Source organism: Cebus imitator, unplaced genomic scaffold (genome assembly GCF_001604975.1).
Source record: "Cebus imitator isolate Cc_AM_T3 unplaced genomic scaffold, Cebus_imitator-1.0 Scaffold568, whole genome shotgun sequence".
Classification (NCBI taxonomy): domain Eukaryota; kingdom Metazoa; phylum Chordata; class Mammalia; order Primates; family Cebidae; genus Cebus; species Cebus imitator.
Window position 1 is genome coordinate 1,087,777 of NW_016107883.1, and position 14,348 is coordinate 1,102,124.

The 14,348-nt window shown below is 44.6% G+C and overlaps 1 protein-coding gene and 1 pseudogene across 4 annotated transcripts in view; one reads left to right on the forward strand and one right to left on the reverse strand.

Annotated features, from left to right (window-relative positions):
• Nucleotides 1–2,049, forward strand: part of SLC41A3 (solute carrier family 41 member 3) — a 57,100-nt gene extending 55,051 nt beyond the window's left edge. For all 4 annotated transcript variants that reach the window (XM_017515995.2, XM_017515996.2, XM_017515997.1 and 1 more), the window contains one exon: nucleotides 1,185–2,049. In XM_017515995.2, coding sequence (XP_017371484.1) covers nucleotides 1,185–1,394 — 210 coding nt within the window. In that variant the 3' untranslated portion in view covers nucleotides 1,395–2,049. The remainder of the gene's footprint in view (nucleotides 1–1,184) is intronic.
• An 11,125-nt stretch (nucleotides 2,050–13,174) lies between these two features.
• Nucleotides 13,175–13,683, reverse strand: LOC108294216 (annotated as a pseudogene).
• Nucleotides 13,684–14,348: the final 665 nt, after the last annotated feature.

A 14,348-nucleotide genomic window follows, 5' to 3' on the forward strand; every position in this document is an offset into this window, starting at 1 on the left:
ACACCCCACACCACACACCCCACACCACACACCACACATTCCACACCACACACTCCACACCACACACTCCACGTCACACAGTGCATGCCACCCGCGCTACACGCTGCGTGTCACACTGCGTGCACATCCTACACGCAACACAGCTTTCACTACATACTGCACTGCATGCTCCACATTTCATCCTGCACATCACCCCTCACACTATATGCTGCGTGCTAGACACCACATACAACATGCCACACTGCACGCTGCACATTCATCTTCAGAGGATAAGAGGAGCAGCCTGAGGATGAAGCGTGTTCCCATGGAACAGGCTGATGAGCAGTCCAGCCATCCACTGCCTACCCAGCAGCAGGTGGGCAGGGCCAGGCTCCTGCAGGGGTGCTGCTGTAAGGCATACATAGACTGATCAGAGCTGGACAGCAGTGATCATGGTGGTGAAGGAGATTAAGCTGGTTCCTGTGCTGGGGTGGTATTCAGCACACTGCCTAGACTGCAGTGAGCTGATGGTCCCCAGTGGGCTTGGGGCCTCTGCAGGGAGCACTATGGGCACTGGAGGGCAATTCTGTGGGTATAGTACTGGTACTGCCACTTTCTCATGTCCCTGAGTTGATGGCATTTGTAATTGTGGTGTGTTCCTGACCCTAAAGGGTAGAATTAGGGAAATTCAAGTTGTCCTGAGCAGCAGCAGCTTATGGCTCCAGTTTGGGAGAAGGAAGGAGCTGGGGTCAGCCTTGGACAAGGGACTGAGGAGCCGTGAGGCCTGAGTAGGCTTGTGTGGACTACCCCATGGCACCTTCAGGAAGGGCTGGCTGTCCTAACCTCCAGGGAGAAGGGCTCAGGCAAACCCAGTGGACGTCTCAGCAAAGTCCCATGAGTGGAGCCTGGTGCAGCAGAGAGAGCCCTAGCTGGTGAGTGGCAGTGTGTCTGACTGGCCCTTCAGGGTGCCAGGAGCAGGGCCCACCAGAGGGAGGAGGCTAGGAAAGTGCAGATGAGGGTCACCTCTCTAGCCACTGCTTGAGCTCAGAGCTGGGATTCAGACCCCAAGAGAAGCTGGAGGAAGGAGGCTGGCTGGGGCTGACATGTCCACCTTGGTGTCTGCCTTTGAGCCTCAGCTAGTGCTTCCTACCCATACTTGGCTTTCTGACTCGGTCTTCTTTTGTGTCTCTTTGCTCTTCTGACAGGTGGCAATCCTGCTATACCTGGCAGAAGTGATGGTTCGGCTGACTTGGCACCAGGCCCAGGATCCTGATAACCACTGCATCCCCTACCTCACGGGGCTGGGGGACCTGCTCGGGACTGGCCTCCTGGCACTCTGCTTCTTCGCCGACTGGCTACTGAGGAGCAAAGCAGAACTGGGTGGCATCTCAGAACTGGCTTCTGGACCTCCCTAACTGGGCCTCGCTAGTCCCATTTGCTCATTAGAATTTTATCCCACAACACTGGGGTACAGAATTCAGTTTCTCTCTTGCCAGGTCCTTGGGATGGTTGACCCCACCCTTGCAGTAGCCTTTTGTGAGTCTGCGAAGGTAGCTCACATATACCTCAGTTCTGGCCGTGGTACCTGAGCCCGTGATAGAGCCCTGAAATCAAGAGTGCGGCTTGAATGTGTGAATATGATGTGTGTACATGCTTGTGAGCATGCAAATGTACATGCGTTTGTGGAGAGGAGGGTCTTCTGGCCTGAGAAGCTAAAGAAGAGGCATGTCCAGTGTGCTTTGTGGGGTGTGTTTGCTCTTTTCCATGCCCATGCCACCCAGATTGGGATGGACCAGGAAGGAGCTCCTTTCTGTTCCCCAGCCTCAGGGTTTGAGCTGTGGCTTACTTGCTGTCTTTACCAGGTTCAAGCTCTGCAGGCCACTCTGCTGCTATGCCGAGAATGTGTACAGCCTCCCCAGGATGGGGCCCCGTACAACCCTTCATCTGCTGTCAACATTTAATCTTGTCCTTGCTGTTTTATTATTTTCCTTTTTGTTTGTTAGCAAAAACTTCTGTTGAGATTTCAATAATCAGAGAAGTGTAAAATAAAACTGATTATATTGTACTTGACCTTTTATGTCTTTAAAGACAGTTAATGCAGCCCTGAGGCTTGGGGTCTATAAATAACAAAAGCTTCTGGCATTTCTCTTGTGCAGTGTTTCTCAGAGTGGTCTTCAGCCTAGAAACATCAATGTCACCAGAAATCTTGTTAGAAATGCAAATTACGATCCCTCACCCCCAGCCCTGACCAGCCAAATCAGCATCTCTTGGGAGTAGAGCCTGCTATATGGGTTCAACAAGCCCTCCAGGTTTCTCATGCACACCCACATTTGAGAACTACTCGAGAACATCATCTTTAAAAAAGGTATGATCACTTCCTGTCTCTTATTAACTCATCAGGACAACTGTAGCCATGCTTGGGCCTGAGGATTATTGTCTTCATATGGTAAAATAGGCATCTACTCATTTGTTTAACAAATGTTGATACAGAACCCCTTGTATCAATGTTCCAGAAGGAAAGACGTGGTGCATTAACTGGAATAATTGGGCAGAATTTAAGGAAGGCACAGTTTATAGGTCCATGGAGCCCTAAGAAGGGGTGAGGCATCCTGGGGCCAGGTGCTATCAGGCATTCACCTGACCTGGAGAATAGTTGGGATTGTGGTTGCCTGAGATGCGTGGGGATCTCTAATAAAGAGACATGGCTGCTTCAGCTTGTGGCCTGGCAGAGAAAGCCAGGGAAATAAATATCCCAATCCCATTCTCTGTCCACCCTATTATCTCCTGCCCATGTCTCCCATTGGCCAAACCTAACCAGAAGTTCAATGACTGGGGGAGCCTCTTGATGACCCACAGATGTTTCAGCCTCCTGGGGCACAGAGCCAGGGGAGGTTGGGGATGGATCTGGAGAGGCAACTGGAGAATATTCAACATAACTATGTGCCAAACTGCAGGCTAGATACTGGGGACACACTTGTGGGCAAAGCACTCATCATCCCTGGTTCAAGTCCCTACTAGGAGAGATAGTTATGAACATCACACGAATATTCAAAGTCTAGCTCTGATAAGTCCTACAAAAGACAAGCATGTAGTGCTAGTGAAGCATGTAATGAGAGCTAAGATCTATCGAGCACTTTCTGTGTGTCTGGTTATGTTCTAAGCATTTGATGGGTAAACTCTGATAGCCTCACAATAAGTGATGCAGTATGTACCACTCCCATTTGTAGATGACTGAAGCATTATGAGGCTTAACTTTCCCAAGGTCCTATGGCTAGTGAGTGGCAGATCGAGGATTTGAACATAGACACTCGGGCTCAGACCCAAGTTATGTGTGTACTAAAGGAAGTGTCACAAGATCCTTGCTTTGCCAGCCAGAAACCTCTATGGCCGGTAGCAACTTTGCCTGAGTTTTGCTCAGGCCTTCTGGGCTCAGTCTGTCCACTCAGCCTGGCAGGCTGCACTCGGCTCATGCTACCAGCTCATGCTCCCACACCTGCCAAGGTGAGCCAGGCACAGAGTGATGAGGGGTATGTCAGTGAGTGAGCATGGGGTCCAGCCACTGCACAGAGCCAGGCATTCCAGCTGTTGTGATGGGGCAGGCAGCTTCAGGCACTGGCACAGGCACCAGTTCCATGCAAGGCTGCAACTGGATCAGATGTACAAGAGCATCCTCTGCAGGTACCCACATCTAGAATGCGGTGGTACCCAGAAGCTTGGAGACACCAGGGGCTGTAGAGCCCCAAAGAGGGTGTCACAGCTCTGGCTCAGGGAGCTCCAAGGTCTGGGTTCCCAGACGGGCTACAGCTCTTCTCTCCTCACCCCCTGCAACATGGCAAGCGGGAGGCATGTTTCAGCCCTGTTTGTATTATAGCTCTTTCAGTCCCACCATTCAGCGGGTCCCGAGTTCTTGTCCTGCCTCCGGGAGGAATGAGGTATGTAGACAACTGGAGGGTAAGCAAGAAAGAGGGAAGCCTCACTGAGTGACAGAACAGCTCTCAGGAGACCCTGAGTGGGTAGCTCCTTTCTGCAGGCAGGTCGTTCCAATGAGTGTCCAGCTCTCAGTGGAGAGGAGATCTGGAATGGGTAGCTCTTTTCCACAGGCAGGTCATCCCAACAACTGTGGGTCTGGCTGAGTCCAGGGTTTTTAATGGGCACAGAAGAGAGGAATTGCATGCTGGTTGGTCCATGAGTGGCCATGGGTTGGCGTGGAAAAAGTACCATAAGTTCTCACTCCAGGCTGCAAACTCTACCCTGAACTGGCAGCCCAGCCCACAGGCTTCAGGCCATCCCTAGATCGAAGTGGGGTTTTCAACAGGGCCCTGCCTCTTTTCACCCAGGAGCCTGTCTGCCTCCTGCCACCAACATGCTTTTCATGGTGCCCAGGCTGTTTGTGTCAAAGGGCACCTGCAGGCCTGCACCAAGCTGCCCCTAACCACCCCCAGCCTCCCTCCCAAAGGAGGGAACCCAAAGTCAGCACCCAAAGTCCAGGGAGGGCTGAGGCAGTGGTAGGGCAGACATGTTAGTGCCACCACAAGTGCATACAAACTAGGCCAGGTCATGACAGCATCCAGGCTTGGCTTCAACTTTGCTCCAAGATCATAGTGGGTGCCAAGAGCAGGGAAGGGCCAGGGAGTGGGAGCAGGCACTTCTGAGCCTGCACGGGCAGGGGGGCTTCCAGGGCCTTGAGAGCACAGGGATGCCTGGGTCCAGAGCCACAGCTGGGTGGCTGCAGCTGTGCCCAGGGGCATGGGGCTCCCACCCCACCAACAGTAGGGCACAGGGCCCCCACCTGTTTCTGGCTCCTGCTGGTGCCATGGAGTGTGCAACCCCAGCCGTGTCTCCCCCACTGCAGCTGGCATATTCAACAACCACTGCTCCAGATGGGCTGCCTCTGCCATCAGTCCCCCCTCTGAAGAGGTACATCTGCCATTAGTATAGAGACGATAACTTAACTGCTTCATGCTGACAAGGGGCATTGTTTTGGGAAAAGTGGCACTCAGATATTCTCTCAAAGGCCTATCTAGTGTCCCCAGTTAAAGGGAGCCATTGTCTGAGGCTCCCTTTGAATGACCATTTGGACTTTGATGACCTGTAGGTGAGAAGAGACAAACCAAGTTATTAGAAGACATAGATCAAAATGAAACAAGGGGGTAGGGACAGCTCAAAACTCCCAAGGCTGCCAACACTTCCAGATAATGGGTGGCTATAATTATGCCTGCTAAGATTTAGGTGCATAGGGCTTGGCTCTGGCTAGCTCATTTTGTCTTACTTTCCCCAAAAAAGAAACCTCTGTGTTATGGGCACCCCATATACGCAGATGATGATTTGGCACTATTTGCAGTATAATTCCCCAGAATTCGAACATTGATCAAATATTTATATTACCCATCCCTTTTGTATCTTCTGAGCTGCAGAGTTCAAGTTCAAAATCATGAGAATTTGAACCATACATGATAGAGATTTTAATTAGAAAAAAGTAGTAGATCTGGATTAGTGTCAAGGTGAAAATGAAAGTAAAGTTGAAGCTCAGTTTCAAGGTCTAGGTCAAGTTAAAGGTTAAAATAAGTTCTAGGAAACTTCAAGCTTGAATTTCAGTCAGGAGCAATATAAAGGTTAAGGTCAAGCTCAAGGCCAAGGTCTAAAGTTTAAGTTCGGAATCAGAGTTGAATTTGATTTGCCTGTGAAGTGGCCTAAGTAGTTACATAAAAATCAAGGAGAAATTTAAGGAATCAGTCAACTTCAAGTCTGCACATAAGACTACATCTGGTAGATGATAGTAACGAAAGGATAGGAAGAAAGTCTTAACAGGTCAATAAAAGATCAAAGTTAGTGCCAAAATCAAAGTCAAGGTTATATTCAACTTTGTAATTAGTGCTGTATATGATCTGGTTGTTGTTCAAGAACAGGATGAGTGTTAGAACCATAGCAAAGTTCAAGGTCAAGGTTAGTGTCAAAGGTAGAGAAACTTTGTGCTAGATATGGCCTAGAGGTAAGGTGGGAAACAGGATTTTGTTTGAGTTGAGATCAAGTCAAGGTCAATGTAAAATTTAAAGTCAGCATCAAAGGGAAGATCAACACCAATGTCAAGATAAAAATCAAAATTGAAATAAAAATCAAGGCCAAATTCAAGTAAATGTGAAAGGAATGCCATCTAGATGGTGGAGAATGAGTGTGCAGAGAGTGTTTGTCAAGGGCACAAAATTTGGTGTCCCACAAGTTAAAGTTGGATGAGAGAACAAATGTGTTAAAAATGGTAATTCTGCTTTCATTTCTGCCAGGGTCCGCCCCACAGACCCCAGCTGCACAATGGATGAATAAATTTACTCAGACACAGTATACAGCAGAAGAGCGGGCTAGGGGTGTCTATGGCCACTCACCTGAAGAAATTAGCCGCCACTGGCCTCAACTCACTGGCCTTCCTAGCCTTTATTCAGCACGCATTAAACCACAGAGATTTGAGTCAACACCACTAGAGGGTGAAGATCAAAGGCCAGATTCCAAGGCCTAAAGCAAACACCATTTTTGAGTAATAAACTTTTGCCAACCCCCCAAGTAGGAGGCAGTCAAGCACACATGGGCAAAGGTTGGTCTTAGGACAACAAGCCATTTAAACTCCTTTGCATCCCCCTGTTAACTGCCCTATGCTTCAAGCCTCAAGATAAAAGAACTAGCAGCCTTCAGCCCATTCTTTCCTGAAGCTTTTACATAAACCTCTCAGCCTTCCAAAAAGATTTGTGACTATATTCTATAATTTTACAATCTCTACTACCATCCTGAGTGGACTACCCACAGTTCTTTAGGAAATTGTCATACTGCTTTCCACAATGGCTGAACTAATTTACATTTCAACCAGCAGTGTATAAGCACTCCTTTTCTCCAAAACCTCACCAGCATCTATTTTTTTGACTTTTTATAATAGCCATTCTGGGCTACACACAGTTGCTCACACCTGTAATCCAAGCTCTTTCGGAGGCTGAGGCAGATAAGTTGCTTGAGTCCAGGAGTTCAAGACTAGCCTGTGCAACATGGTAAAACCCTGTCACTACGAAAAGTAAAAAATCAGCTGAGTGTGGTGGTGCATGCCTGTAGTCCCAGCTACTAGGGAGGCTAAGATGGGAGAATCACTTATACCCAGGAGGTAGAAGCTGCAGGGAGCCATGAGTGCACAACTGCACTCAAGCCTGGGTGACAGAGCAAGATCCTGTCTTAAAAATATATATAGCCATTGTGACTGGTGGGAGATGGTATCTCACTGTGGTTTTTATATGTATTTCTCTAATGATTAGTAATATGCATTTTTTCATATGCTTTTTAGCCACGTGTATGTCTTCTGAAAAGTATCCGTTCATGTCATTTGCCAATTTGTTGAATCAAATTCCTTGTAGACTCCAGATATTAGACTTTTGTGAAATGTGTATTTTGCAATATTTTTTTTCCATTCTGAAGCTTCTCTGTTTACTCTGTTGATGGTTTGTTTTGCTGTGCAGAAGCTCTTAAGTGTAATTAGGTCCCATTTGTCAATTGTTTTTGTTGCAGTTGCTTTTTGCATCTTTGTCATAAAACCTTTGCCAGGTTCTATACCCAGAATTATATGTCCTAGTTTATCTTCCAGTGTTTTATAGTTTTAAGTTCTACAGTTAAGTCTTCACCCATCTCGAAATGATTTTTGTATATGGTGTAAGGAAAGGGTCCAGTTTCAATCTTCTGCATATGACTAGCAAGTTATTCCAGCGCCATTTATTAAATAGGGAATCCTTTCCCCATTGTTTGTTCTTGTCAATGTTGTCAGAGATCAGTTGACAGATCCTGTCACCATGATGTTAGCTGCTTATTTTACAGACTTGTTTATGTGGTTGTTCTACACTGCCATTGGTCTATGTACTTCATTGTGGTTTTGTAGTGGCTGGTAATGGTCATTCCTTTCTATATTTAGTACTTCCTTCAGGAGTTCTTAAAAGGCAGGTCTGGTGGTAACAAATTCTCTCAGGATTTGTTTGCCTGAAAAGGATCTTATTTCTCATTTACTTATGCAGATTAGTTTGGCTGGATATGAAACTCTGGGCTGAAATTTCTTTTCTTTAAGAATGTTGAATATTGGCCCCCAGTCTCTTCTGGTTTGTAGAGTTTCTGCTGAGAGGTTCCACTGTTAGTTTGATGAGCTTCTCTTTGTAGGTGACCTGACCTTTCTCTATAGCTATCTTTAACATTTTTTCTTTTATATCAACCTCAGAGAATGTGATGATTATGTGTCTGGAATGATCATCTTGTGGATTATCTTCCTGGGGTTCTCTGCATTTCCTGAGTTTGAATGTTGGCCTCTCAAGCTGGGTTGGGGAAATTCTCATGGATGATATTCTGATATAATCAGTTATAATATAATTATATTATATTACAATCAGTTTTCCAAGTCGATTCCATTCTCTCCTCTTTCAGAGACACCAGTAAGTCGTAGATTTGGTCTCTTTACATAATCCCATATTTCTCAGAGGTTTTTTCATTCCTTTCTCTTCTTTTTACTGTGTTCTTGTCTGACTGTCTTCTTTCAGAAAGACAGTCTTCAAGCTCTGAGATTCTTTTCTCTGCTTGTGTTATTCTGCTGTTAACACTTGTGATTGCATTATGAAATTCTTTCAGTGCGTTTTTTCAACTCTATTAGGTCAGTTACATTCTTTTCTACACTGGCTCTTTTGTGTGTCAGTTCCTGCATTGTCTTATCATGATTTTTAGCTTCCTTGGACTGGATATCAGTGTACTCCTATAGCCCAATTATCTTAGTTCCTAACCATATTCTGAATTCCATTTCTGTCATTTCAGCCATCTCAGCTTGGTTCAGATCCTTGCTGGAGTGGTGGTGCTGTCTTTGGAGAAAGGAAGACACTCTGGCTTTTTGAATTGTCAGGGCTCTTGCACTGTTTCTTTCTCATCTTTGTGGGCTTATCTACCTTCAATCTTTGAGGTTGCTGACCTTTGGATTTTTTTCCTTTTATCCTATTTCATGACTCTGAGGGTTTATTTGTGGTATAAGGTGGATTCAGCCAACTAGCTTTATTTCTGGAAGGTTTTAGTGGGCTAGTGTTCATCTCCCAACTCCTGAATTGCATGCTCTAACTCTGAGGACTTGTATTGGGCCCTTTGTTCTCTGGCTCCTCAAGGTTAGGAATCCATTGCTCTGGCAGGGTGAGGAGGTGGGGGGGTGCCAAGGTGCTTCAAAACTGCTGATTACTACACTGAGATGGGTGGCGTCAGCCAAAGCTTTTGGTGTGGTGACAGTGGGATCCATCCAAGTGGTGGCAGCTCTGGCAGAGTACTAGCTGGTGCCAGGGTGCCAGACTTCCTGCAGGCATTCACCAAAGTGGCAGAGGCAAACAGCTGGCATGGGCAAGGGGCCCCTGCTAGTGATTGTGTGCGTGGTCATGCTGGAGTTGGTGTTGGCTCAAGGGCAGGGTGGTGGTACATGCAGGTCTAGGTGTCTTCTCTGTGTCCTGCAAGCAAGAGTGGTTGCTCAGCATGAGGGAGAATCTACTGTTCTCTGTGCAGTGTTAGCACAAGGGCAGGGTGCTGGTGGAGACAGGGTTGGTTGGCTCTTTGCCTGCCAAAGCTCCATCTGCTATGGTGGTTGGTGGGGGAAGGGGGACAGACTGCACTCCTATTCACTGGTTGGGCAAGGAAAGCAAAACCACCCACACAGACACATGCCAGCAAAACTATGTGGGGAGTTGCTGTGGGCCTGGGGAAGCCTGCAGTATGGAGAGGGAAAGGATGGAATGCTGTGTGGCTGTTGGGGCCACACTGCTGGAGCTCTCCACCAGTCAGGCACGGTCCACCAGTGCAGAAGCTAAGGTGCAAGTCCCCAGGGCACCTGAGACTGCCCTGCAAGCAGGTTGTGGCGAGGGTGGGGCCCTAGAAGAAGCCAGTAAACCAAGGTATGCTCAGGTTGGACTGGTCCCATCTGATGGGCAAGACCACCCTGCAGAGCTCAGATCTGACAGTTCCCCTAGGGCTAACATCTCCTATGGGAGCAAGTTGAGCCTAGGGAGGTGCACATCCCTGGCCATGCTCTGCTACGGAGGCTCCTGCACCAAAGCTTCTGGGCTCCACAGACTTGCTGCCCCTATCGGTTCTCTAAGAAGCTCTCCCTGACAATTTGGGTGTCCATAGTGGCCGAGGAGTCTCCTCCTGCCAGCATTCCAGAGGCCTGTGGCAAGAGTAGGTTGTTCCTTGCCCATTCAACTCACCCATTGCCCTGGACCATTAGGGTCCAGGAATGAATCCCAGTATATGGTAGCCCTGTACACGGTTCCACTTTCTCCTTCTTCGGCCCAGTTCTGTGTCTTTTCTCCATCCACTTTCAGTGCCTTCCTTCGGAAGATCTGTTAGGAACATGCCAGTTGTCTTGGTCCCTCAGTGGGAGTTGTTCCACCTGGCTGCGTCTACTTAGCCATCTTACTCTCCCGCCATTTGTTACAATAAGCCTACACTGACCCATCATTATCACTCAAAGTTTATAGTTTACAGTAGCTTTCACTCCTGATGTTTTATGTTCTATGGAGTTTGACAAATGCATAATGATGTATCCATTATTATAGTATCATGCAGAATAGTTTCACTGTCCTAAAAATCCTTTGTGTTCTGCCTATTTCTCTCTTTCTGTCTCTACCATCCCTGGCAACCAATAACTTATTACAGTGTTCACAGTTTTACCATTTCATATGTTAGAAGTATATAGTATATAGCCTTTAAAAACTGGCTTCTTTCACTTAGTAATATGTTTTTAGGGTTCCCTCGTGTCTTTGTATGGCTTGATTGCTCATTTTTGTAATGCTGAATAATCTTCCATTGCCTGAATTCCCATCGTATGTTTCTTCATTCACCTACTAAAGGACATCTTGTTTGCTCAACATTTGAGAAAATTGTAAGTAAATCTGGCATGAACATGAATATGCAGGTTTTTTAAAAATAGAAGTAAGTTTTCAATTCATTTTAGTAAATACCAAGGAGTGTAACTTCTAGGTCATATAATTTTGTGGACTGAATGTTTTGTTCTCCCAAAATTTATACCTTGAAATCCTACCTTTCCATGTGATGGTATTAGAAGTCATGGTCTTTAGGAGGTAATTAGATCATGAGAATGGAGACTTCATGAATGGTATTAATGCTTTTATAAGAGAAGACAGGAGAACTTGCTCTAGGTCTCTGCTCTCTGCACCATGTGAGGATACAATAATACAGCTAAGAGCAAACCCGTCAATAAAGTAGCTGTAGTTTTGATTTCTACATAGACAGTCTTGTAATGTGTTAAAACAGTTTTATTTTTTCCTTCCCAATCTCTATACCTTTAATCATTTTTTTGTCTTATTGCACTAGCTAGAGCTTCCAATGTCATGTGGAAAACAGGTTGAGATGAGATACTGTTGTTCCTGATCTTAGCAGAAAAGCCTCTAGTTTCTCAATATTAGGTATGGTGGTAGCTGCAATTTAAAAAATAGGTGGTCTTTATCAAGTAAGTTCCCTTTTATTCCTAGTTTGCTGAGTGCTTTTATTATGAATGGGTGTTAGTTTTGTTAAGTGCAGTTCTGGATCTATTGATATAATCATGTGATTTTTCTTCTTTAGCTGGTTGAAGTGATGGGTTACATTAAATGAGTTTTGAATGTTAAATCAGCCTTGAATATTTGCATAATTTGCATACCTTGGTCATTGTGTATAACAATTTTTTTTACATTGTTGAATTGTATTTGCTAATATTTCATAGAAAATTTGCATTTATGTTATTAGGGGCTAAACTGAGTTCCCTCTCCCAAACTTGTATGTTGGAGTTGTAATCCCAAGTACCTCAAAGTGTGACTGTATTTGAAGATGAAAACTTTAAAGAGGAAATTAAGTTAAAATGAGATTATTAGGATTTGCCTTAATCCAATATGACTCATGTCCTCATAAGAAGAGATTAGGACAAAGCCCGAAGACCATGTGAAGATGCAGGAAGAACATGGTCATCCTCAAGCCAAGGAGATGTAGAGAGGTCATGGAAGAAACTGGCCTTGCCATCACCTTAATCTCAGAACTGCTAGCCTCCAGATCTGCGAGAAAATAAATTTCTGTTGTTTAAACCATCTAGTCTATGGTTTTTTGTTATGGTAGCTCTAGCAAAGCAAGACATATATTCATGAGAGGTATGGTTTTGTCGTTTTTTCCCCTTCAATATTTTTGTCTGGTTTTGGTAATAGAGTAATTCTGGCCTCATAGAGTGAGTTGTTTCCTCTGCTTCTGTCTTCTGAAATATATTTTAGAGAATTGATATAATTTCTTCCTTAAATGATTGGTAGAATTTATGAATGGATCCATTTGGGCATGGTGCCTTCTGTTTGAAAGGTTATTAGTTATTGACTCATCCCATGTAGTAGTTATAGGCCTACCGAGATGTTCTATTGTTGTGTGAGTTTTGGCAGTTTGTATCTTTCAAGAAATTGGTGAATTTCCTCTAGGTCATCAAATTTGTATTAGTTTGTTTATAGTATTCCTTTGTTATCTCTTTAATGCCCATGGGATTTGCAGTGATGTCCCCTCTTTCATTTCTGATATTATAAATTGTCTCTTTTCTATTTCTAGTCTGACTAGAGGACTATTGATCTTTCCAAAGAAACATCTTTTGTTTCATCGATTTACTCTATTGACTTTACTTTTTAAAAATTTCATTGGTTTCTTCTATAATTTTTATTATTTTTGTCTTAGTCATCTTGGTTGCTATCAGGTTGGTGTAAAAATGCCATTACTTTTGCACCAACTTAATATAATGAAATACTACAAACTGGGTGTCTTAAACAACAAGCATTGATTTCTCACAGTCCTGGAGGATGGAAGTCTGAGATTAGGGTGCCAGCATGATTGGGTTCTAGCAAGGGCCCTCTTCTTGGTTTATGTACAGCTGTCTTCTTGCTGTGCTCTCACATGGTAGAAAGAAAGCTAGTTCTCTGGCCTCTTCTTGCAAGGGCACTAATCTCATTCATGAGGGCTCCATCCTTATGCTGATTACCTTCCAAAGCTTCCACTACCAACTATCATCACATTGGGTACTTTGGAGAAACAGAAACATGCTGTCCATAACAATTTTCTTTTCCTTACTTTGGATTTAATTTACTTTTTTTCTTTTTTAAAATTATCTGTTATGATTTATAAAACAAGCAAAATTCAGCAATTTTCAATGGAAAAGGCCATAGTATTTGAAAACCAGGAATATTTTGATGCTGATTTTTATCAAAGTGGTACTCCAAACCATTAAGTTAGCACAAACTCCAAATTCACAATTACCTACATCACTCAATTTAATAATCCAATAAATGACCCAAAAAAGGCAAATCAGGAAAATAGCATCATATAGCACAGTGGCTTTGTTTGGCTCCCTCTGGATAAACTCTTCAGTTTGGCTATAGTTTTACCAAGTAATCCAGTCGTAGAATCAAATTGTGAATCCATTTCAGCTAATAATTTATTTTGGGTTTTAACTTTATGGCCTATTTGTATGGAAAGAGATTTTATAGTAGCTGCTTTGCTTCACAGACTTTCAGTGAGTCTCTCATTTTCTTCTTCCCAGGCTCTCTGTCCACTATTAGCAATAGCCATAGTTCCTATTGTTGCCAGGAAGTACTCCTTCACCCAGGCCTGCAGGCCTCATTCTGCCAGGGGAAAGAGGGAAAAGGCAGGCATGGGGGCAGGATGGAAGATCAGTAGGAAAGAACTAGGAGTGACCCAGTCTGCATCTTCAGTACCAGGGTCCCATGGAACACCAATGTCTTCCCCCAAGCGCCACGATATAAGTGGAATCTAAACCTTACTCTTCTTTTTCTGAGGTCAAAGCTTGGATTATCATTTTTATATTGTTCTTTGTTTCTAATACATGCACTGAATGCTATAATTTTTTCTCAAAATAATGGTTTTGTTGCATCTCACATATTTTGTTTTATTTTCATTTCACTTAGTTCAACATATTTTTTAAATTGCATTTTGGGTTCTGGGGTAAATGTGAAGAACATGCAAGATTGTTGCATAGGTACACACATGGCAGTGTGATTTGCTGCCTTCCTCCCCTTCACCTATATCCAGCATTTCTCCCCATGCTATTTCTCCCCAACTCTCCACCCCCCACTGTCCCTCCCCTATTTCCACCTGACAGACCCCAGTGTGTAATGCTCCCCTCCCTGTGTCCATGTGTTCTCATTGTTCAACACCCACCTATGAGTGAGAACATGCAGTGCTTGATTTTCTGCTCTTGTGTCAGTTTGCTGAGAATGATGGTTTCCAGGTTCATCCATGTCCCTACAAAGGACATGAACTCATCATTTTTTATGGCTGCATAGTATTCCATGGTGTATATG